At 46.3% G+C, this 24,266-nt stretch overlaps 1 protein-coding gene across 2 annotated transcripts in view; it reads right to left on the bottom strand.

Moving 5' to 3' along the window:
• Nucleotides 1–18,769: 18,769 nt before the first annotated feature.
• LOC124036659 (proheparin-binding EGF-like growth factor) overlaps nucleotides 18,770–24,266 on the bottom strand; it is an 18,357-nt gene continuing 12,860 nt past the window's right edge. For both annotated transcript variants that reach the window (XM_046351483.1, XM_046351482.1), the window contains exons 5-6: nucleotides 21,297–21,403; nucleotides 18,770–19,174 (exon numbers count right to left, since the gene is read on the bottom strand). In XM_046351483.1, coding sequence (XP_046207439.1) covers nucleotides 21,307–21,403 — 97 coding nt within the window. In that variant the 3' untranslated portion in view covers nucleotides 18,770–19,174; nucleotides 21,297–21,306. The remainder of the gene's footprint in view (nucleotides 19,175–21,296; nucleotides 21,404–24,266) is intronic.

The raw sequence follows: 24,266 nt of genomic DNA on the forward strand, positions 1-24,266 counted from the left end.
CAGTGAGAGACTTATTTCTGGAGAGAGTCATTTTCAAATTTAGTAGTTCGAACTGTTTGGGTATGGACCTGGAAAGTATGACATTACTTTGCAGGCTATCTCTGCAGTAGACTGCAACTCCTCCCCCTTTGGCAGTTCTATCTTGACGGAAAATGTTATAGTTGGGTATGGAAATCTCAGAATTTTTGGTGGCCTTCCTGAGCCAGGATTCAGACACGGCAAGGACATCAGGGTTAGCAGAGTGAGCTAAAGCATTGAGTAAAACAAACTTAGGGAGGAGGCTTCTGATGTTGACATGCATGAAACCAAGGCTTTTTCGATCACAGAAGTAAAAAAAATGAGGGTGCCTGGGGACATGCAGGGCCTGGGTTTACCTCCATATCACCCGCGGAACAGAGGAGGAGTAGAATGACGGTGCGGCTAAAGGCTATCAAAACTGGTCGCCTAGAGTGTTGGGGACAGAGAATAAAAGGAGCAGATTTCTGGCCATGGTAGAATATATTCAGGGCATAATGCGCAGACAGGGGTATGGTGGGGTGCGGGTACAGCGGAGGTAAGCCCAGGCACTGGGTGATGATGAGAGAGGTTGTATCACTGGACATGCTGGTTGTAATGGGTGAGGTCACCGCATGTGTGGGAGGTGGGACAAAGGAGGTATCAGGGGTATGAGGAGTGGAACTAGGGGCTCCATTGTAAACTAAAACAATGATAACTAACCTGAACAACAGTATACAAGGCATATTGACATTTGAGAGAGACACACAGCGAGGCATACAGTAATCACAGGTGTTGAATTGGGAGAGCTAGCTAAACAGTAGGTGAGACAACAACAGCTAATCAGCTAGCACAACAACAGCAGGTAAAATGGCGTTGACTAGGCAGGGGGGGTCGGATTAACTACACACAGAGCCTGAGTGTGGCTGGGGCCGACAGATTAATGGAAGGTCCAGCATGCATCAAGTATGTAGCCAAGTGATCAGTGTCCAGGGGGCAGCGGTGGATGGGGCAGGGAAGCTGGACTGGCGAGTATTATCCAGGTAAAAAAAAAACTGGCTGGCTGTGCCAAAAAAAAAGCTGCTAGCAGTGGGGTGTCCCAAATGACACCCAATCCATATGAACCCTGGTCAAGTAATGCACACAGGGAATAGAGTGCCGGTTGTAGCTTCCTGTTGAACTTCCTGTTTACCAGAAGGCTTTAACACAAATGCTGCTGTTTTACCGAGACAAGTTATCTTTATTCCCTAAACATCGTCAGCTATCAATCAGCTTATCCATCAACTTCCAGCTTCTCTGATGAAATGTGAAAAGCACACAGCACATCCATAAAAAAAGATGTTTCTGTGTCGTACAAGGGTGGTTTAAATATCTCCAGCGTTTATTCCTTTTTTCATTTTGACCTTTTAATTTACCAGGTAGGTCACTGGAAAACAAGTTCTTATTTACAACCACGGCCTGAAGAAGTGTGTCTCAAGCTTGGTTGCAGGGTTAGTGTTAGTGTCAGCTAGTTCAGAGAAATTGCTGACATGATGAAATGCTTTGTTGGCAGATTCACCACAGACCCCCATAAAGGTGAAACCACAGCGTCCCTGAGAAACCATGATTGTCATTGCGATGAGATTAGAGATGAAACTAAAACCATCCCGTTTCTCAGAAACTACGTGGATGGATTCTAATGTATGAGCACATGTCAAATCAAATCAAATGTTATTAGTCACATGAGCCAAATATAACAGGTGTCGACCATACAGTGAAATGCTACCTACGAGCCCCTAACCAACAATGCAGTTTAAAAAATAAGAATAAGAGATAAAACTAACAAGTAATTAAAGAGCAGCAGTAAAATAACAGTAGCGACACTATATACAGTGAGGGGTACTGATACAGAGTTTAATGTGAGGGGGCACCGGTTATCTGAGGTCGTCTGTACATGTAGGTAGAGTTATTAAAGTGACTATGTATAGATGACAACAGAGAGTAGCAATGGTGTAATGAGGTGGTGAGAGGGGGTGTGAAGGGGGGGTGGGCACTGCAAATAGTCCGGGAAGCCATTTGACTAGATGTTCAGGAGTCTTATGGATTTGGGGTAGAAGCTGTTTAGAAGCCTCTTGGACCTAGACTCCGGTACCACTTGCTGTGATGTAGCAGAGAGAACAGTCTATGACTAAGGTGGCTGGAGTCTTTGAACATTTTTAGGGCCTTCCTCTGACACTGCTTGTTATAGAGGTCCTGGATGGCAGGAAGCTTGGCCCCAGTGATGTACTGGGCCATTCGCACTACCCTTTGTAGGTCCTTGAGGTTGAATGCCGAGCAGTTGCCATACCAGGCGGTGATGCAACTGGTCAGGATGCTCTCGATGGTGCAGCTGTAGAACCTTTTGAGGATCTGATGACCCATGCCAAATATTTTCAGTCTCCTGAGGGGGAATAGGTTTTGTCATGCCCTCTTCACGACTGTCTTGGTGTGCTTGGGATCATGTTAGTTTGTTGGTTATGTGGACACCAAGGAACTTGAAGCTCTCAACCTGCTCCACTGCAGCCCCGTCGATGAGAATAGGGGCATGCTCGGCCCTCTTTTTCCTGTAGTCCACAAACATCTCCTTTGTCTTGATCACGCTGAGGGAGAGGTTGTTGTCCTGGCACCACACTGTCAGGTCTCTGACCTTCTCCCTATAGGCTGTCTCATCGTTGTTGGTGATCAGACCCAGGATCCTTGATTTATTGATGAGCTTTGAGGGCACTATGGTGTTGAATGCTGAGCTGTAGTCAATGAATAGCATTCTCACATAGGTGTTCCTTTTGTCCAGGTGGGAAAGGGAGAGCAATGGAGATGCATCATGCATCATGCATCATCTGTGGATCTGTTGGGGCAGTATGCAAATTGGAGTGGTTCTAGGGTTTCTGGGATGATGGTGTTGATGTGAGCCATGACCAGCCTTTCAAAGCACTTCATGGCTACAGACGTGAGTGCTAAGGGTCGGTAGTCATTTAGGCAGGTTACCTCAGTGTTCTTGTGCACGGGGACTATGGTGGTCTGCTTAAAACATGGTGGCATTACAGACTTGGACAGGGAGCTGTTGTTGGCCAGTTGGTCAGTGCATGCGCACAGTACCTGGCCTGATAATTCATCTGGCCCTACGGCCCTGTGAATGTTGACCTGTTATGTCTTACATTGGAAGCGGAGAGTGTGATCTCGCAGTCTTTCGGAACAGCTGGTGCTCTCATGCATGTTTCAGTGTTATTTGCCTCGAAGCAAGCATATAAGTAGTTTAGCTCGTCCGGTGGGCTCGTGTCACTGGGCAGCTCTCGGCTGTGCTCTCTTTGTAGTCTGTAATGGTTTGCAAGCTGCCACATCCGACGAGCTTTAGAGCTTTAGAGAGTACGATTCGATCTTAGTCCTGTACTGAAGGCCCCAAAAAATTGTCAAAGAAAGTCACCCAAGTCAAAGACTGTTCTCTCTCTTACATCATAGCAAGTGGTACTGGAGCACCAAGTCCTGGTCAAAAAGGCTTGTTAACAGCTTCTACCCCCAATCCATAAGACTGCTGAACAATTAATCATATGGCCACCTGGACTATCTGTATTGATACCCACTACTTTCTTTATACACTGCTGCTACTCGCTGTTTACTATCTATGCATAGTCACTTTACCCCTACCTACATGTACAAATTACCTCAACTAACCTGTAACACCGCACATTGATTCGGTACCGTTACCCCCTGTATATAGCCACCACATTGATTTGGTACCGGTACCCCCCGTATATAGCCTCCACATTGATTCGGTACCGGTACCCCCTGTATATAGCCTCCACATTGATTCGGTACCGGTACCCCCTGTATATAGCCTCCACATTGATTCGGTACCGGTACCCCCTGTATATAGCCTCCACATTGATTCGGTACCGGTACCCCCTGTATATAGCCTCCACATTGATTCGGTACCGGTACCCCCTGTATATAGCCTCCACATTGATTCGGTACCGGTACCCCCTGTATACCCCGGTACCCCCGTGGTCCTTCTGTAGCTCAGTTGGTAGAGCATGGCGCTTGTAACGCCAGGGTAGTGGGTTCGATCCCCGGGACCACCCATACGTAGAATGTATGCACACATGACTGTAAGTCGCTTTGGATAAAAGCGTCTGCTAAATGGCATATATTATTATTATTATTATATTATATTATATAGCCTCTACATTGATTCGGTACCGGTACCCCCTGTAGATAGCCTCCACATTGATTCGGTACCGGTACCCCCTGTATATAGCCTCCACATTGATTCGGTACCGGTACCCCCTGTATATAGCCTCCACATTGATTCGGTACCGGTACCCCCTGTATATAGCCTCCACATTGATTCGGTACCGGTACCCCCTGTATATAGCCTCCACATTGATTCGGTACCGGTACCCCCTGTATATAGCCTCCACATTGATTCGGTACCGGTACCCCCTGTATATAGCCTCCACATTGATTCGGTACCGGTACCCCCTGTATATAGCCTCCACATTGATTCGGTACCGGTACCCCCTGTATATAGCCTCCACATTGATTCGGTACCGGTACCGCCTGTATATAGCCTCCACATTGATTCGGTACCGGTACCCCCTGTATATAGCCACCACATTGATTCGGTACCGGTACCCCCTGTATATAGCCTCCACATTGATTCGGTACCGGTACCCCCTGTATATAGCCACCACATTGATTTGGTACCGGTACCCCCTGTATATAGCCTCCACATTGATTCGGTACCGGTACCACCTGTATAAAGTAACAGTCAGTATCTGGTGTGGCCACCAGCTGCATTGAGTACTGCAGTGCATCTCCTCTTCATGGAATGCACCAGATTTGTAAGTTCTTGCTGTGAGATGTTACCCCAGTCTTCCACAAAGGCACCTGCAAGTTCCCAGACATTTCTGGGGGGGAATGGCCATAGCCCTCACCCTCCAATCCAACAGGTCCCAGATGTGCTCAATGGGATTGAGATCCAGGCTTTTCGCTAGCCATGGCAGAGCACTGACATTCCTGTCTTGCAGGAAATCACGCACAGCGTGAGCAGTATGGCTGGTGGCATTGTCATGTTGGAGGGTTCTGTCTTGATGAGCCTGCAGGAAGGGTACCGCATGAGGGAGGAGGATGTCTTCCCTGTTAACGCACAGCATCGAGATTGCCGGAATTGACTACAAGCTCAGTCCAATGATGCTATGACACACTGCCCCTGACCATGATGGACCCTCCACCTCCAAATCAATCCCGCTCCAGAGTACAGACCTCGGTGTAACGCTCATTCCTTCAATGATAATTGTGAATCCGACCATCACCTCTGGTGAGACAAAACCGTAACTCGTCAGTGAAGAGCACTTTTTGCCAGTCCTGTCTGGTCCAGCGATGGTGGGTTTGTGCCCATAGACAACGTTGTTGCCGGTGATGTCTGGTGAAGACCTGCCTTACAACACGCCTACAAGCCCTCAGTCCATCCTTTCTCAGCCTATTGTGGACCGTCTGAGCACTGAGAGGGATTGTGCGTTCCTGGTGTAACTTGGGCAGTTGTTGTTGGCATCCTGTACCTGTCCCGCAGGTGTTATGTTCGGATGTACCAATCTTGTGCAGGTGTTGTTACACGTGTTCTGCCACTGCAAGGATGATCAGCTGTCCGTCCTGTCTCCCTGTAGCGCTGTCTTAGGCTTCTCACAGTACAGACATTGCAATTTATTGCCCTGGCCACATCTGCAGTCCTCATGCCTCCTTGCAGCATGCCTAAGGCACGTTCACGCAGATGAGCAGGGACCCTGGGCATCTTTCTTTTGGTGTTTTTCAGAGTCAGTAGAAAGGACTCTTTAGTGTCCTAGGTTTTCATAACTGTGACCTTAATTGCCTACCGTCCGTAAGCTGTTAGTGTCTTAACGACCGTTCCACAGGTGCATGTTCATTAATTTTTTATGGTTCATTGAACAATCATGGGAAACAGTGTTTAAATCCTTTACAATGAAGATCTGTGAAGTTATTTGGATTTTTACAAATTATCGTTGAAAGACAAGGTCCTGAAAAGGGACGTTTCTTTTTTTGCTGAGTTTATTATTTTTTTGTTATTTAAAAAAAAAACATCTTATTTAATTTGATTTAGTCCTGCATGTTGAAGCTCTGAGCCTAATATTTTCACTGTACCCTGCAATCACACCAGCGACCCTGTACCTAGTGGTTAGAGCATTGGACTTGTATCCAGAAGGTTGCCGGATCGATTCCCTGTCGATTAAGGCAGCCCCCTGCACGTCTCTGATTTGGGTTGAATGCAGAAGACACATTTCACTTGTACAACTGACTTTACATGTTACTATTAAACAATCTCTGTACTGCACTATATTCTCCCTGAGTTCCTCTAGGTGGTGCTATTAGTAAACGTTCATGTCTATTGCCTTAAGAGACAGTGTGGTGTTAAATGTACACTGACAACAACACATACCTGGAAGCTGTTGACGCTGGAAATACCAACAACACAGTCATTTATTTACTTGTCCAAGACATCATCAAGGGTAACAGGCTGACCCAATGCCATCAATGTATATACCCAGTCACCATGGAGACACTCACCTCACCAACACTACCACCATCATCACATCCGACATTTTTTTAATTATAAAATGTAACTTTTATTTAACTAGGGAAGTCAGTTAAGAACAAATTCTTATTTACAATGATGGCCTAGGAACAGTGGGTTAACTGAATGGTTCAGGGGTAGAATGCCAGATTTTTACCTTGTCAGATCAGGGATTTGATGTAGCAACCGTTTCGGTTACAGGCCCAACGCCCTAACCACTAGGTTACCTGTCACCCCGTAAGCAACTGTGTCTCTGGGCTCTATTTTCGGGTGGTGATAAGGAGGCGCAGGTGTCAGATCCACGTTCGTTTGCCATTTCGTCATGTTAAAACTGGCGCACTGGCATTTTCCTAACCAGGTTTGGTCATTTACCTATCAAACATCAGCTTCAGCTGAGGTGGGAGGGGTGGACATATTGGAGGTGTGTCCTTAGGGAGGGGTGGACATATTGGAGGTGTGTCCTTAAGGAGGGGTGGACATATTGGAGGTGTGTCCTTAGGGAGGGGTGGACATATTGGAGGTGTGTCCTTAGGGAGGGGTGGACATATTGGAGGTGTGTCCTTAGGGAGGGGTGGACATATTGGAGGTGTGTCCTTAGGGAGGGGTGGACATATTGGAGGTGTGTCCTTAGGGAGGGGGGTGGACATATTGGAGGTGTGTCCTTAAGGAGGGGTGGACATATTGGAGGTGTGTCCTTAGGGAGGAGGTGGACATATTGGAGGTGTGTCCTTAGGGAGGGGTGGACATATTGGAGGTGTGTCCTTAGGGAGGGGTGGACATATTGGAGGTGTGTCCTTAGGGAGGGGTGGACATATTGGAGGTGTGTCCTTAGGGAGGGGTGGACATATTGGAGGTGTGTCCTTAGGGAGGGGTGGACATATTGGAGGTGTGTCCTTAGGGAGGGGTGGACATATTGGAGGTGTGTCCTTAGGGAGGGGTGGACATATTGGAGGTGTGTCCTTAGGGAGGGGTGGACATATTGGAGGTGTGTCCTTAGGGAGGGGTGGACATATTGGAGGTGTGTCCTTAAGGAGGGGTGGACATATTGGAGGTGTGTCCTTAAGGAGGGGTGGACATATTGGAGGTGTGTCCTTAGGGAGGGGTGGACATATTGGAGGTGTGTCCTTAGGGAGGGGTGGACATATTGGAGGTGTGTCCTTAGGGAGGAGGGGTGGACATATTGGAGGTGGACATATTGGAGGTGTGTCCTTAGGGAGGGGTGGACATATTGGAGGTGTGTCCTTAGGGAGGGGTGGACATATTGGAGGTGTGTCCTTAGGGAGGGGTGGACATATTGGAGGTGTGTCCTTAAGGAGGGGAGTGGACATATTGGAGGTGTGTCCTTAGGGAGGGGTGGACATATTGGAGGTGTGTCCTTAGGGAGGGGTGGACATATTGGAGGTGTGTCCTTAGGGAGGGGTGGACATATTGGAGGTGTGTCCTTAGGGAGGGGTGGACATATTGGAGGTGTGTCCTTAAGGAGGGGTGGACATATTGGAGGTGTGTCCTTAGGAGGGGTGGACATATTGGAGGTGTGTCCTTAGGGAGGGGGAGGTGGACATATTGGAGGTGTGTCCTAAAGGAGGGGGTGGACATATTGGAGGTGTGTCCTTAGGGAGGGGTGGACATATTGGAGGTGTGTCCTTAGGGAGGGGTGGACATATTGGAGGTGTGTCCTTAGGGAGGGGTGGACATATTGGAGGTGTGTCCTTAGGGAGGGGTGGACATATTGGAGGTGTGTCCTTAGGGGTGGACATATTGGAGGTGTGTCCTTAGGGAGTGGACATATTGGAGGTGTGTGGACATATTGGAGGTGTGTCCTTAGGGAGGGGTGGACATATTGGAGGTGTGTCCTTAGGGAGGGGTGGACATATTGGAGGTGTGTCCTTAGGGAGGGGTGGACATATTGGAGGTGTGTCCTTAGGGAGGGGTGGACATATTGGAGGTGTGTCCTTAGGGAGGGGTGGACATATTGAATGTGTGTCCTTAGGGAGGGGTGGAAATATTGGAGGTGTGTCCTAAAGGAGGGGTGGACATATTGGAGGTGTGTCCTTAGGGAGGGGAGGTGGACATATTGGAGGTGTGTCCTTAGGGAGGGGTGGACATATTGGAGGTGTGTCCTTAGGGAGGGGTGGACATATTGGAGGTGTGTCCTTAGGGAGGGGTGGACATATTGGAGGTGTGTCCTTAGGGAGGGGTGGACATATTGGAGGTGTGTCCTTAGGGAGGGGTGGACATATTGGAGGTGTGTCCTTAGGGAGGGGTGGACATATTGGAGGTGTGTCCTTAGGGAGGGTGGACATATTGGAGGTGTGTCCTTAGGGAGGGGTGGACATATTGGAGGTGTGTCCTTAGGGAGGGGTGGACATATTGGAGGTGTGTCCTTAGGGAGGGGTGGACATATTGGAGGTGTGTCCTTAGGGAGGGGTGGACATATTGGAGGTGTGTCCTTAGGGAGGGGTGGACATATTGGAGGTGTGTCCTTAGGGAGGGGACATATTGTGGACATATTGGAGGTGTGTCCTTAGGGAGGGGTGGACATATTGGAGGTGTGTCCTTAGGGAGGGGTGGACATATTGGAGGTGTGTCCTTAGGGAGGGGTGGACATATTGGAGGTGTGTCCTTAAGGAAGGGTGGACATATTGGAGGTGTGTCCTTAGGGAGGGGTGGACATATTGGAGGTGTGTCCTTAGGGAGGGGTGGACATATTGGAGGTGTGTCCTTAAGGAGGGGTGGACATATTGGAGGTGTGTCCTTAGGGAGGGGGGTGGACATATTGGAGGTGTGTCCTTAGGGAGGAGGTGGAGGGTGGACATATTGGAGGTGTGTCCTTAAGGAGGGGTGGACATATTGGAGGTGTGTCCTTAGGGAGGGGTGGACATATTGGAGGTGTGTCCTTAGGGAGGGGTGTGACATATTGGAGGTGTGTCCTTAGGGAGGGGTGGACATATTGGAGGTGTGTCCTTAGGGAGGGGTGGACATATTGGAGGTGTGTCCTTAGGGAGGGGTGGACATATTGGAGGTGTGTCCTTAAGGAGGGGTGGACATATTGGAGGTGTGTCCTTAAGGAGGGGTGGACATATTGGAGGTGTGTCCTTAAGGAGGGGTGGACATATTGGAGGTGTGTCCTTAGGGAGGGGTGGACATATTGGAGGTGTGTCCTTAGGGAGGGGTGGACATATTGGAGGTGTGTCCTTAAGGAGGGGTGGACATATTGGAGGTGTGTCCTTAAGGAGGGGTGGACATATTGGAGGTGTGTCCTTAGGGAGGGGTGGACATATTGGAGGTGTGTCCTTAGGGAGGGGTGGACATATTGGAGGTGTGTCCTTGGACAGGAGGGGTGGACATATTGGAGGTGTGTCCTTAAGGAGGGGTGGACATATTGGAGGTGTGTCCTTAAGGAGGGGTGGAGGGGTGGACATATTGGAGGTGTGTCCTTAGGGAGGGGTGGACATATTGGAGGTGTGTCCTTAGGGAGGGGTGGACATATTGGAGGTGTGTCCTTAGGGAGGGGTGGACATATTGGAGGTGTGTCCTTAGGGAGGGGTGGACATATTGGAGGTGTGTCCTTAGGGAGGGGTGGACATATTGGAGGTGTGTCCTTAGGGAGGGGTGGACATATTGGAGGTGTGTCCTTAAGGAGGGGTGGACATATTGGAGGTGTGTCCTTAGGGAGGGGGAGGGGTGGACATATTGGAGGTGTGTCCTTAAGGAGGGGTGGACATATTGGAGGTGTGTCCTTAGGGAGGGGTGGACATATTGGAGGTGTGTCCTTAGGGAGGGGTGGACATATTGGAGGTGTGTCCTTAGGGAGGGGTGGACATATTGGAGGTGTGTCCTTAGGAAGGGGTGGACATATTGGAGGTGTGTCCTTAAGGAGGGGTGGACATATTGGAGGTGTGTCCTTAGGGAGGGGTGGACATATTGGAGGTGTGTCCTTAGGGAGGGGTGGACATATTGGAGGTGTGTCCTAAAGGAGGGGTGGAAATATTGGAGGTGTGTCCTTAGGGAGGGGTGGACATATTGGAGGTGTGTCCTTAGGGAGGGGTGGACATATTGGAGGTGTGTCCTTAGGGGAGGGGTGGACATATTGGAGGTGTGTCCTTAGGGAGGGGTGGACATATTAGAGGTGTGTCCTTAGGGAGGGGTGGACATATTGGAGGTGTGTCCTTAGGGAGGGGTGGACATATTGGAGGTGTGTCCTTAGGGAGGGGTGGACATATTGGAGGTGTGTCCTTAGGGAGGGGTGGACATATTAGAGGTGTGTCCTTAGGGAGGGAGGGGTGGACATATTGGAGTTGTGTCCTTAGGGAGGGGTGGACATATTAGAGGTGGTGTGTCCTTAGGGAGGGGTGGACATATTGGAGGTGTGTCCTTAGGGAGGGGTGGACATATTGGAGGTGTGTCCTTAGGGAGGGGTGGACATATTGGAGGTGTGTCCTTAAGGAGGGGTGGACATATTGGAGGTGTGTCCTTAGGGAGGGGTGGACATATTGGAGGTGTGTCCTTAGGGAGGGGTGGACATATTGGAGGTGTGTCCTTAAGGAGGGGTGGAAATATTGGAGGTGTGACCTTAGGGAGGGGTGGATATATTGGAGGTGTGTCCTTAGGGAGGGGTGGCCATATTGGAGATGTGTCCTTAGGGAGGGGTGGACATATTGGAGGTGTGTCCTTAGGGAGGGGTGGACATATTGGAGGTGTGTCCTTAGGGAGGGGTGGACATATTGGAGGTGTGTCCTTAAGGAGGGGTGGAAATATTGGAGGTGTGACCTTAGGGAGGGGTGGATATATTGGAGGTGTGTCCTTAGGGAGGGGTGGACATATTAGAGGTGTGTCCTTAGGGAGGGGTGGACATATTGGAGGTGTGTCCTTAGGGAGGGGTGGACATATTGGAGGTGTGTCCTTAGGGAGGGGTGGACATATTGGAGGTGTGTCCTTAAAAACGTGCACCTATAGAGTACCACAGGATGAGTCATAATACCCATAACACCTAGCGGTCAGACAAGGAAATTTTCCCTACAGGGGATTTAAGATTTAAAATAAGGGATGTTTCATATAGGTGTAATAACAGTGTAAATCTCTCTCGGACAAGGTGACTTATTATCAGACAGTGATAAAAGTTGACTGACAAGGCTAATTCTTAGTCATGTTTTTTTTTTTTTTTTTCATTTCAGATGAAGACGGAGCAAAGTCAACCCATCATTCAGGGCAGGTGGGGTAGATCCCCCCCACCTATTTTGAGGGGTTGCCTGTTTTTCATGTTATTTTGGCATTAATACGTGTCACATATAAGTTTGCAAACATTGTAAAAAATAAATAGAAAATCATAGAGTTAAGGAAGCTGTATACAAACTTGGTCTCTTTTTTGCTTTACGTGGTGGTGGGGTGTAGCAGTTGGTAATGTTCTCTAGTTGTGCCGTGATTGGTTCAGGGGTCTGTCACTCATGGGGACATTATGTCAACGCCAAATCTAAGGGTAGAGCTCGAAAATTCAAGCCCCTTGGGTGCCATACAGTTACATTAGAAATGCCCATCCAATAAGTCTCAAGGTCATTGGCTACTGATAAAATTAGGTCAAATGACCTTATATCTACTGTAGCTTTGATTAGACTGATCATGTCAACATCGTACTTTCTAAATCTTAGCTAGCAAGCTAGCAGTCATCATCATGAATCAAGTCAACAATCTACTGTCAAATCCTTTTTAATCTTTGTCGTATTGAGATAAAGTATAGATAAAATGTATCATGCTCATCGACCATTGGACATAAACGTTACACAACAAGTTGGAAATCGCAAAATAAACAATGAGTGGTTTGGAAGGAATCCGTGGCTAACTGCAAGCATTGCAAAGCAATCACTAGACTGCTATTCAGTGGAGTGGGTGTTGCGGTCCCAATTCTGGGTTTAAGGGTTTATTTTCCCAAGCTTAAAATTATACACATTCAACATTGCCATGCTGTCAATGCAGCATGCTTTCTGCACAAAACAACTGTTGACTCGGAAGTGGGAAATCTGACTTCCGTGAGTTCAAGACAACGTTCTCCGACTGGGAAAATAAGTTTCGGACTGTCATCCAACTCGGAATTGTAAGTTGTGAACTCAGGCCTCTTTCTACGACCTGAAGATCACTGACATCATCATGATTCCCACCTTGTTTTTTTCCCAGAGTTCCCAGTTGTCTTGAAAGCACCATGAATCCAGAGAATGTCAGAATTTGGTGACAAAAAAATTTCCCTCGAAGGACTGCCTTCCTTATCAAGTGAGCACAGCACAACAAGGTGAGTCCATAAATGTCTTGTACACTGCTGCATAAATTATGTAATATGCCAGCGAGATATGTACACTGTAGCTAGGAAAGTAATAATAAGTGTATGTTGTGTAGTAAGCTGTTAGTATCCCGTGTGCCTCACCCTAATAATATGTCCCTTTTCCCCCTCTTAATTTTACCTACTGTTCTGACTTGGTGGTGCACATGTAGCCTATAGCCAGTTTTAGAGAAATGTCATCATCAAATATTGTAAGAGCTTTCATTGTTTGCTTATATGCCCTTTTTATTTATCCTACGGTTCTGACTTGGTGTACAGGAAGAATACTGTAAAAATGGCCCATGTTCTGAATTCTGTTGCTGTGCATTTCAAAAGTGCTGAACAAATAGTTATATTGACTACGTTTGTCCTAGCTCGCTCATTAACGTCTTAAATCACCACTGAGAGGAGGGGTGGTTAAATACAGTACACGGTAGCATGAAGCTACACAAAGGTTGTAAATATCAATAAGCATGAAGATATGTATACACAGACCATACGAGTATTGTATACGGTATATATTCAAATGTATAGAAACGCAACATACAACAATTTATACGATTTTACTGAGTTATAAAGGAAATCAATCAATTGAAATAAATTCATTAGGCCCTAATCTATGGATTTCACATGACTGAGAATACAGATATGCATCTGTTGGTCACAGAGTATCTGGTGTGACCACCATTTGCCTCATGCTGCGTGACAGTTCTCTTTCACATAGAGTTGATCAATGCTGTTGATTGTGGCCTGTGGAAGGTTGTCCCACTCATCTTCAATGGCTGTGCGAAGTTGCTGGATATGAAACCAGCTGTATTGCACATCGATCCAGAGCATCCCAAACATGCTCAATGATATGCAGTCCATGGACGAATTGGGACATTTTCAGCTTTCAGGATTTGTGTACAGATCCTTGCGACACGGGGCTATGCATCAAGTGATGGCAGTGGATGAATGGCACAACAATGGGCCTCAAGAACGTGTCACGATGTCGCTGCGCATTCAAATTGCTATCGAAAAAATGAAACTGTGTTCATTGTCTGTAGTTTATGCCTGCCCATACAATAACCCCACTGCCACCATTTGAGAATTCTATTCACATCTTTGACATCAGCAAACCGCTTGCCCACACAACGCCTTTACATGTGGTCTGCGGTTGTGAGGCTGGTTGGACGTACTGCCAAAATTCTCCAAAACCAAGTTGGAGGCGGCTTATGGTAGAGAAATAAACATTACATTCTCTGGCAACAGCTCTGATGGACATTCCTACTGTCATCAGCGTGACAGTTGCACACTCCCTCAAAGCTTGAGGCATCTGTGGCATTGTGTTGTCCCCTGTGTATTGATCATGCTGTTTAATCAGCTTCTTGATATTATCTCAGCAAAGGAGAAATACTCACTAACAGGGATGTAAACAAATTTGTGCACAAAATTTGAGAGAAATACTTTTTTCGTGCGTATGGAACATTTTGTGGATTTTCTATTTCAGCTCATGAAACATGAGACCAACACTTTACATTAAAAAAAAAAATATGCCTTTTAGCAGACGCTTTTATCCAAAGCGACTTACAGTCATGTGTGCATACATTCTACGTATGGGTGGTCCCGGGGATCGAACCCACTACCCTGGCGTTACAAGCGCCATACACTACCAACTGAGCTACAACTGAGCTGTGTTTATATTGTTGTTCAGTGTATATAGGCCATCCTAAACGAGGCACATGGTATACAACATTACCAGCTAGCATGACTGGCTAACATCTTGGCTAGCAGGCTAGAAGTAGCACCATGCACACGGAAAAGCACATGTGTGTGTGGTCCCATGTTTACAGTACCTGACAGACTGGCTGACTGCCTGACAGACTGGCTGACTGGCTGACTGGCAAACTGGCTGACTGGCTGACTGACATATTGGCTAACTGAATGGCTGACTGCCTGACAGACTGGATGACTGACAGACTGGCTGACTGAATGGCCAACTGGCAGACTGACTGACTGAATGGCTGCCTGGCTGACTGGCTGACTGCCTGACAGACAGACAGGATGACTGACAGACTGGCTGACAGACTGGCTGACTGGCAAACTGGCTGACTGGCAAACTGGCTGACTGACAGACTGGCTGACTGGCTGGATGACATATTGTCTAACTGACTGACAGACTGGCTGACTGCCTGACAGACTGGATGACTGACAGACTGGCTGACTGAATGGCCAACTGACTGGCTGACGGGCCAACTGACTGGCTGACAGGCTGCATCATGTGAATAAATCCTTGTAGCCACACTCACCTGCACTCACCTTTCCCCCAGTTAGTCTGCCCAGTCTTATCTTGGTAGATCACACATATGCACACACACACACGCATGCACACGCACGCACACCCATTTTGCACACTGTGTGACATGGGTCAGTAAAAGACAGCACAATAAAACAGCAGTCCAAATATGGTCATGAGATGACACAGCGTTTAATGAACCTTATAAGGCTTCATACAGCGGTTCCCAAACCTTTTCTGCAGTGCACACAACCTCAAATAGACACTAGGAAATGCAGGGGACACCATGTGTGTTCATATTCACTCAACATATTCACTCAACATACAGTATTCACTCAATATATTCAATCAACATACAGTATTCACTCAACATACAGTATTCACTCAACATACAGTATTCACTCAATATATTCACACAACATACTGTATTCACTCAATATATTCAATCAACATACAGTATTCACTCAACATACAGTATTCACTCAACATACTGTATTCACTCAATATATTCACTCAACATACAGTATTCACTCAATATATTCACTCAACATACAGTACTCACTCAACATATTCACTCAACATATTCACACAACATACTGTATTCACTCAACATATTCACTCAACATATTCACACAACATACTGTATTCACTCAACATATTCACTCAACATACAGTATTCACTCAACATACAGTATTCACTCACATACAGTATTCACTCAATATATTCACTCAACATACAGTATTCACTCAACATACAGTATTTACTCACATACAGTATTCACTCAATATATTCACTCAATATACAGTATTCACTCAATATATTTACTCACATACAGTATTCACTCAATATATTCACTCAACATACAGTATTCACTCAATATATTTACTCAACATACAGTATTCACTCAATATACAGTATTCACTCAATATACAGTATTCACTCAATATATTCACTCAATATACAGTATTCACTCAATATACAGTATTCACTCAACATACAGTATTCACTCAATATACAGTATTCACTCAATATACAGTATTCACTCAATATACAGTATTCACTCAATATACAGTATTCACTCAACATACAGTATTCACTCAATATATTCACTCAACATACAGTATTCACTCAATATATTTACTCAACATACAGTATTCACTCAATATACAGTATTCACTCAATATACAGTATTCACTCAATATACAGTATTCACTCAACATACAGTATTCACTCAACATACAGTATTCACTCAATATACAGTATTCACTCAACATACAGTATTCACTCAACATACAGTATTCACTCAATATATTTACTCAACATACAGTATTCACTCAACATACAGTATTCACTCAACATACTGTATTCACTCAACATACAGTATTCACTCAACATACAGTATTCACTCAATATATTTACTCAACATACAGTATTCACTCAACATACAGTATTCACTCAATATATTTACTCCTGGTGGCTGTCGCAACAGATAATAATGACAAGAAAGAACATTCTAATAGTGTTAGTTGACGCTTAAAGGTTGTATGCTATACTCATCTGAGGAGAGAAAATATGTTCTTCATTTGTTTGATAAGATTATAGATTTTTCTCAGGGGACCACATTTTTAATTTCAGGTGACCGCTCATGGGGTCCCGACGCCCAAGTTTGGGAATCACTTGACTTAGTAACAAATTCTTTACCACTTCATAACTCCTTCATGAGACGACGGTGAACATTCATAACTGTGTACGTCGACTTCAACTAATAGCTAGTCTTTGTTCTGAGTGAAGTGGCTGGGCATGATAAGTCTAAACTACATTTCAGGGTTAGTCTGTTCTTTTTTGTTCTGTTGATGTTAGCCTTGTAATTAGAGGCACCTCTCTGTTTACATACCGCAGCGCGTACGTGTCTCCCAAGCACGTCTGACCTGCTTATTGTTGGAGCTCAGAATAGCCCAGTCACTCCCTCTCTCCTAACTCAAACACACATAGCTATTTCTGCTCATTCATGCGATCCGCAATGGGCGTCATTTTGCCATTTAAAACAGCTCTGCACCATGGTAACAGAGAGGTCTGCATGTGAACAGGAAAACAGAGGGAGGGAGGGAGGGAGGGAGGGAGGGAGGGAGGGAGGGAGGGGGAGGGAGGGAGGGGGAGGGAGGGAGGGAGGGAGGGAGGGAGGGAGGGGGAGGGAGGGAGGGAGGGAGGGAGGGAGGGAGGGGAGAGAGAGAGAGAGAGAGAGAGAGAGAGAGAGAGAGAGGGAGAGGAGGGAGGGAGGGAGGAGAGAGAGAGAGAGAGAGAGAGAGAGGGAGGGAGGGAGGGAGGGAGGGAGGGAGGGAGGGAGGGAGGGAGAGGGAGAGAGAGAGGGAGGGAGGGAGGGAGGGGGAGGAGGGAGGGAGGGAGGGAGGGAGGGAGGGGGAGGGAGGGAGGGAGGGAGGGAGGGAGGGAGGGAGGGAGGGAGGGAGGGAGGGAGGGAGGGACAAGGAGATTGATCCCAAATCAACTTATGTTTTTATTTTCTATCTTTATGTATGAACTTAGTATTTGACCTCCTCGTGGATGATGGCATCACACATGAACTGAGTTCATGAACCATAAAGATCAAACTATCTTGACGATTATGATGCTTCTTCTCTATCATTTCAACTTCCATAGTTTTGGTTGGCTTCAGAATGAGATAAAGGATAATGATTCATATGCCATAAAAGAGCACGGAAAGTGACCTACGCAAGATTGCTTCAATTTTCTTTGTATCTTTATGATGGTTCCAATCCTTTCATTCAACTCATGTCACTTTGTTCCAGATTCACTCCCAGGAGAATATACGAGAACTATGATGCTACGGTTTGCGGAACCCATCGGATGCTTCGGAGTGTTCCATTCCATTTTAAAATCCTACTTCGGTGATGTCATAAATAATGCCTTTCATCCCTTTGTGACATTATGTTAAATTACATTAAATGAGGTGGAAACTGAGCTGCACTTCCTAACCTCCTGCCCAATGTATGACCATATTAGAGAGACATATTTCCCCCAGATTACACAGATCCACAAAGAATTCGAAAACAAATCCAATTTTGAAAAACTCCCATATCTTTTGGGTGAAATTCCACAGTGTGCCATCACAGCAGCAAGATTTGTGACCTGTTGCCACGAGAAAAGGGCAACCAGTGAAGAACAAACACCATTGTAAATACAACCCATATTTATGCTTATTCATTTTATCTTGTGTCATTTAACTATTTGTACATTGTATATATATATATATATAATATGACATTTGTAATGTCTTTACTGTTTTTAAACTTCTGTATGTGTAATGTTTACTGTTCATTTTTTGTTGTTTTTCACTTTATATATTCACTTTGTATGTTGTCTACCTCACTTGCTTTGGCAATGTTAACACATGTTTCCCATGTCAATAAAGCCCTTGAATTGAATTGAATTGAATTTAATTGAATTGAATATTAGAACTATGTGCTGTGGTTCTTTGTCGGAGTTATTCTCTCTCTCCCTCTGCCACTTCACTGGGTACAGGACTTACCCACATACACCCACGCATGTTGGCACACACAAACACACACAAAGACATGTCTTTTAACACTGAAGGACTTTATTAGTGAACCGATAGATTCCATCTATGTCCAGGATTATCAGTAGCCGTATCTCTCTGTTGTTCCCTCGGAGACGCATGGCAATAAATAAGCAATAACTTAGTAGTGAAATGATTGGACGGTATGCTCAACATCACGGTCCAATCACATCTAACACAACACCAGTCAAAAGAAAGCTCTGTCCTCAATAAATAAGTCAAATCAAATAAATAAACAAAAAGGCAGTTCTATATGGTTCTTCAAGACGGTTCTACGCTGGTTCTTCTACAGAACGATCTACTGTCTGGAGTTGTAGTGTCCGTTCAGTAGATCACTCCGCTGGGCAGGAGTCAGCACCGGTTCTCCTCTGGTTCTAAATTATGGTTCCAGACCTTTAAGTTCTCTAGAGTAAGAGAAGAGAGCAAATTGTCAGTATTTAGCTGTTGAATTGACCAATTGCCAGTAATAAAGACTTCCAGGAGGTTAGACAGGTATGTTAGCCAGGAGGTTAGCCAGGAGGATAGACAGGTATGTTAGCCAGGAGGATATACAGGAGGTTAGCCAGGAGGATAGACAGGTATGTTAGCCAGGAGGATAGACAGGTATGTTAGCCAGGAGGATAGACAGGTATGTTAGCCAGGAGATTAGACAGGTATGTTAGCCAGGAGGTTAGACAGGTATGTTAGCCAGGAGGTTAGCCAGGAGGATAGACAGGTATGTTAGCCAGGAGATTAGACAGGAGGTTAGACAGGTATGTTAGCCAGGAGGTTAGCCAGGAGGTTAGACAGGTATGTTAGCCAGGAGGATAGTCAGGTATGTTAGCCAGGAGGTTAGCCAGGAGGATAGACAGGAGGTTAGACAGGTATGGTAACCAGGAGGTTAGACAGGTATGTTAGTCAGGAGATTAGACAGGTATGTTAGCCAGGAGGTTAGAGAGGTGTGTTAGCCAGGAGATGAGACAGGTATGTTAGCCAGGAGGATAGACAGGTATGTTAGCCAGGAGGTTAGCCAGGAGGTTAGACAGGTATGTTAGCCAGGAGGTTAGACAGGTATGTTAGTCAGGATATTAGACAGGTATGTTAGCCAGGAGGTTAGCCAGGAGGATATACAGGTCTGTTAGCCAGGAGGTTAGACAGGTATGTTAGCCAGGAGGTTAGACCGGTCTGTTAGCCAGGAGGTTAGACAGGTCTGTTAGCCAGGAGGTTAGACCGGTCTGTTAGCCAGGAGGTTAGACCGGTCTGTTAGCCAGGAGGTTAGACCGGTCTGTTAGCCAGGAGGATAGACAGGTATGTTAGCCAGGAGGTTAGAGAGGTCTGTTAGCCAGGAGGTTAGACCGGTCTGTTAGCCAGGAGGATAGACAGGTATGTTAGCCAGGAGGTTAGACCGGTCTGTTAGCCAGGAGGTTAGACCGGTCTGTTAGCCAGGAGGTTAGACAGGTATGTTAGCCAGGAGGTTAGACCGGTCTGTTAGCCAGGAGGTTAGACCGGTCTGTTAGCCAGGAGGTTAGACCGGTCTGTTAGCCAGGAGGTTAGAGAGGTGTGTTAGCCAGGAGGTTAGAGAGGGCTGTTAGCCAGGAGGTTAGACCGGTCTGTTAGCCAGGAGGTTAGACCGGTCTGTTAGCCAGGAGGTTAGACCGGTCTGTTAGCCAGGAAGTTAGAGAGGTGTGTTAGCCAGGAGGTTAGAGAGGTCTGTTAGCCAGGAGGTTAGACCGGTCTGTTAGCCAGGAGGTTAGACCGGTCTGTTAGCCAGGAGGTTAGACCGGTCTGTTAGCCAGGAGGTTAGAGAGGTCTGTTAGCCAGGAGGTTAGACCGGTCTGTTAGCCAGGAGGTTAGACCGGTCTGTTAGCCAGGAGGTTAGACCGGTCTGTTAGCCAGGAGGTTAGAGAGATGGACCAGTAACTTGAGGGTCGTCAGTTTCAATCCAAGTCTGACAGGAAAATCTGGGTAAAGAATGTGAAGGCTTTGGGACATCATGGTCCAGAGACCAGGTACCAGAGACCAGGTACCAGAGACCAGGTACCAGAGACCAGGTACCAGAGACCAGTCTGAAGCAAGACGGAGCCTTTAATTCATGTTTTCACAGACATGTAAGAGGAGAATGCTGAAAGTCCAGTTTGATTAACTGAAGGGATTTATGTGTGTGAGGTCACAGTGACTTAGACATTCATGTGTGCGAGAGCGAGAGAGCATGTGTGTGTGTGTGTGTGTTTGCGTGTGTGTGTGTGTGTGTGTGTGTGTGTGTGTGTGTGTGTGTGTGTGTGTGTGTGTGTGTGTGTGTGTGTGTGTGTGTGTGTGTGTGTGTGTGTGTGTGTGTGTGTGTGTGTGTGTGTGTGTGTGTGTGTGTGTGTGTGTGTGTGTGTGTGTGTGTGTGTGTGGTTATGAGACATCACCAGTAATCCAGTCTAATACTGCATTCTTACACCTCCTCATGTGACGCAATTCACACTCCCACCCGCCTACGCAAACACACACACGCGTGTGCCTTAGTGCGGTTTGTTACAGTCTTAACAGGTGTGTGTGTCTTACCTGCTGATGGTCACACTGTGATGTCACAGGGTGTGGTCTTCTGGAGCTGTTGCTTCTCACTGCTGGAGGCCAGGTAGGCAACAAGGAAGTTCTTATGTGTCCTGTAACTGGCAGACAGACACACAGAGAGAGGGAGTTTACTGGCAGACAGACACACAGAGAGAGGGAGTTTACTGGCAGACAGACACACAGAGAGAGGGAGTTTACTGGCAGACAGACGCACAGAGAGAGGGAGTTTACTGGCAGACAGACGCACAGAGAGAGGGAGTTTACTGGCAGACAGACACACAGAAAGCGGGAGTTTACTGGCAGACAGACGCACACAGAGAGGGAGTTTACTGGCAGACAGACGCACAGAGAGAGGGAGTTTACTGGCAGACAGACGCACAGAGAGAGGGAGTTTACTGGCAGACAGACACACAGAAAGCGGGAGTTTACTGGCAGACAGACGCACAGAGAGAGGGAGTTTACTGGCAGACAGACGCACAGAGAGAGGGAGTTTACTGGCAGACAGACGCACAGAGAGAGGGAGTTTACCGGCAGACAGACGCACAGAGAGAGGGAGTTTACTGGCAGACAGACGCACAGAGAGAGGGAGTTTACTGGCAGACAGACGCACAGAGAGAGGGAGTTTACTGGCAGACAGACGCACAGAGAGAGGGAGTTTACTGGCAGACAGACGCACAGAGAGAGGGAGTTTACTGGCAGACAGACGCACAGAGAGAGGGAGTTTACTGGCAGACAGACGCACAGAGAGAGGGAGTTTACTGGCAGACAGACGCACAGAGAGAGGGAGTTTACTGGCAGACAGACGCACAGAGAGAGGGAGTTTACTGGCAGACAGACGCACAGAGAGAGGGAGTTTACTGGCAGACAGACGCACAGAGAGAGGGAGTTTACTGGCAGACAGACGCACAGAGAGAGGGAGTTTACTGGCAGACAGACGCACAGAGAGAGGGAGTTTACTGGCAGACAGACGCACAGAGAGAGGGAGTTTACTGGCAGACAGACGCACAGAGAGAGGGAGTTTACTGGCAGACAGACGCACAGAGAGAGGGAGTTTACTGGCAGACAGACGCACAGAGAGAGGGAGTTTACTGGCAGACAGACGCACAGAGAGAGGGAGTTTACTCCTATAGCGTGCATTCCATTCTGCCATAAATGGAGCTTGAATTGCACAACAGCATTCAAAGAGACCAAGTCTTTCATTCAGTTAGTTTTAGATCTCAGGGCATTTGAATCACACCATGGTTTTTATTTAACTAGCCAAGTCAGTTAAAGAACAAATTGTTATTTACAATGACAGTCTACCGGAGAACAGTGGGTTAATTGGCTTGCTCAGGGGTAGAACGACAGATTTTTTACCTTGTCAGCTTGGGGATTCGATCTTATCAACCTTTCAGTTACTGGCCCAACACTCTAACCACTAGGCTACCTGCCACCCCAGCCAACATGGGCTGGTTTCACATCCACTACACTACCACAGCATCCTAGCAGGATTCAGAAATCAATTCCACGAACTGGAGTTTCTTTTTCACACAGATTAGAGTCCAGTATTCCAGCACGACACAGTTGAATGTAAAATCGATTCAGATGAACATGGGCTCATTATTACCCATGTTTAGCTTACATTAACTGTATATATTTTTTGTTTGTCTAATACAATAGGTTTCTACTGTATATGGCTCGGCTTTCACTCATGTCTTTAGCTACATTGTCAAAAACCAATTAGTCTCATAGGTAACAACATAACGTAGATTAAGAAAGTTCAATCAGTAAAAGCTGGTCTGAATGAATTGTCACTTGTCATTAATCTAGTAAACGCATATAATTCGCATCGCTTCCTATCTCACTCATAATGTTATCTCATCAGCATAAATGTTATCTCATCAGCATAATGTTACCTCATCAGCATAATGTTACCTCATCAGCATAATGTTATCTCATCAGCATAATGTTATCTCATCAGCATAATGTTATCTCATCAGCATAATGTTATCTCATCAGTATAAATGTTACCTCATCAGCATAATGTTACCTCATCAGCATAATGTTACCTCATCAGCATAATGTTACCTCATCAGCATAGCAGGTATCTATGGTAGTGTCTATAATGTTACCTCATCAGCATAATGTTACTTCATCAGCATAATGTTACCTCATCAGCATAGCAGGTATCTATGGTAGTGTCTATAATGTTACCTCATCAGCATAATGTTACTTCATCAGCATAATGTTACCTCATCAGCATAGCAGGTATCTATGGTAGTGTCTATAATGTTACCTCATCAGCATAATGTTACCTCATCAGCATAATGTTACCTCATCAGCATAAATGTTACCTCATCAGCATAATGTTACCTCATCAGCATAATGTTACCTCATCAGCATAATTTTACCTCATCAGCATAGCAGGTATCAGGTATCTGAACGGGGCAAGACAAAATATTTAAGTGACTTTGAACGGAGTATGGTAGTAGGTGCCAGGTGCACCGGTTTGGGTCAAGAACTGCAATGCTGCTGGGTTTGAAGAGGGGAGGGGGGTTGATGTGTATACACTATATGTACAAAAGTATGTGGACACCCCTTCAAATGAAGGTTTGTTGCCAGGTTGGCCATGATTTTAAATAAGAATTTGTTCATAACTGACTTGCCAAGTTAAATAGGTTAAATTCATTTTTTTATTTTTTTATTTAACCACACCCGTTTTGCCCTGCTAGAGCTGCCCTTGTCAACTGTAAGTTCTGTTATTGTGAAGTGGAAATGTTTAGGAAAACAACGGTTCAGCTGTGAAGTGGTAGGCCGCAGAAGCTCACAGGTTGGGACCGCCGAGTGTCCTCGGTTGCAACACTCACTACCGAGTTACAAACTGCCTCTGGAAGCAACTTCAGCAACTGTTTGTTGAGAGCTTCATAAAATGGGTTTCCATGGCCAAGCAGCCACACACAAGCCTAAGATCACCATGCGCAA

Source organism: Oncorhynchus gorbuscha, linkage group LG05 (genome assembly GCF_021184085.1).
Source record: "Oncorhynchus gorbuscha isolate QuinsamMale2020 ecotype Even-year linkage group LG05, OgorEven_v1.0, whole genome shotgun sequence".
NCBI lineage: Eukaryota > Metazoa > Chordata > Actinopteri > Salmoniformes > Salmonidae > Oncorhynchus > Oncorhynchus gorbuscha.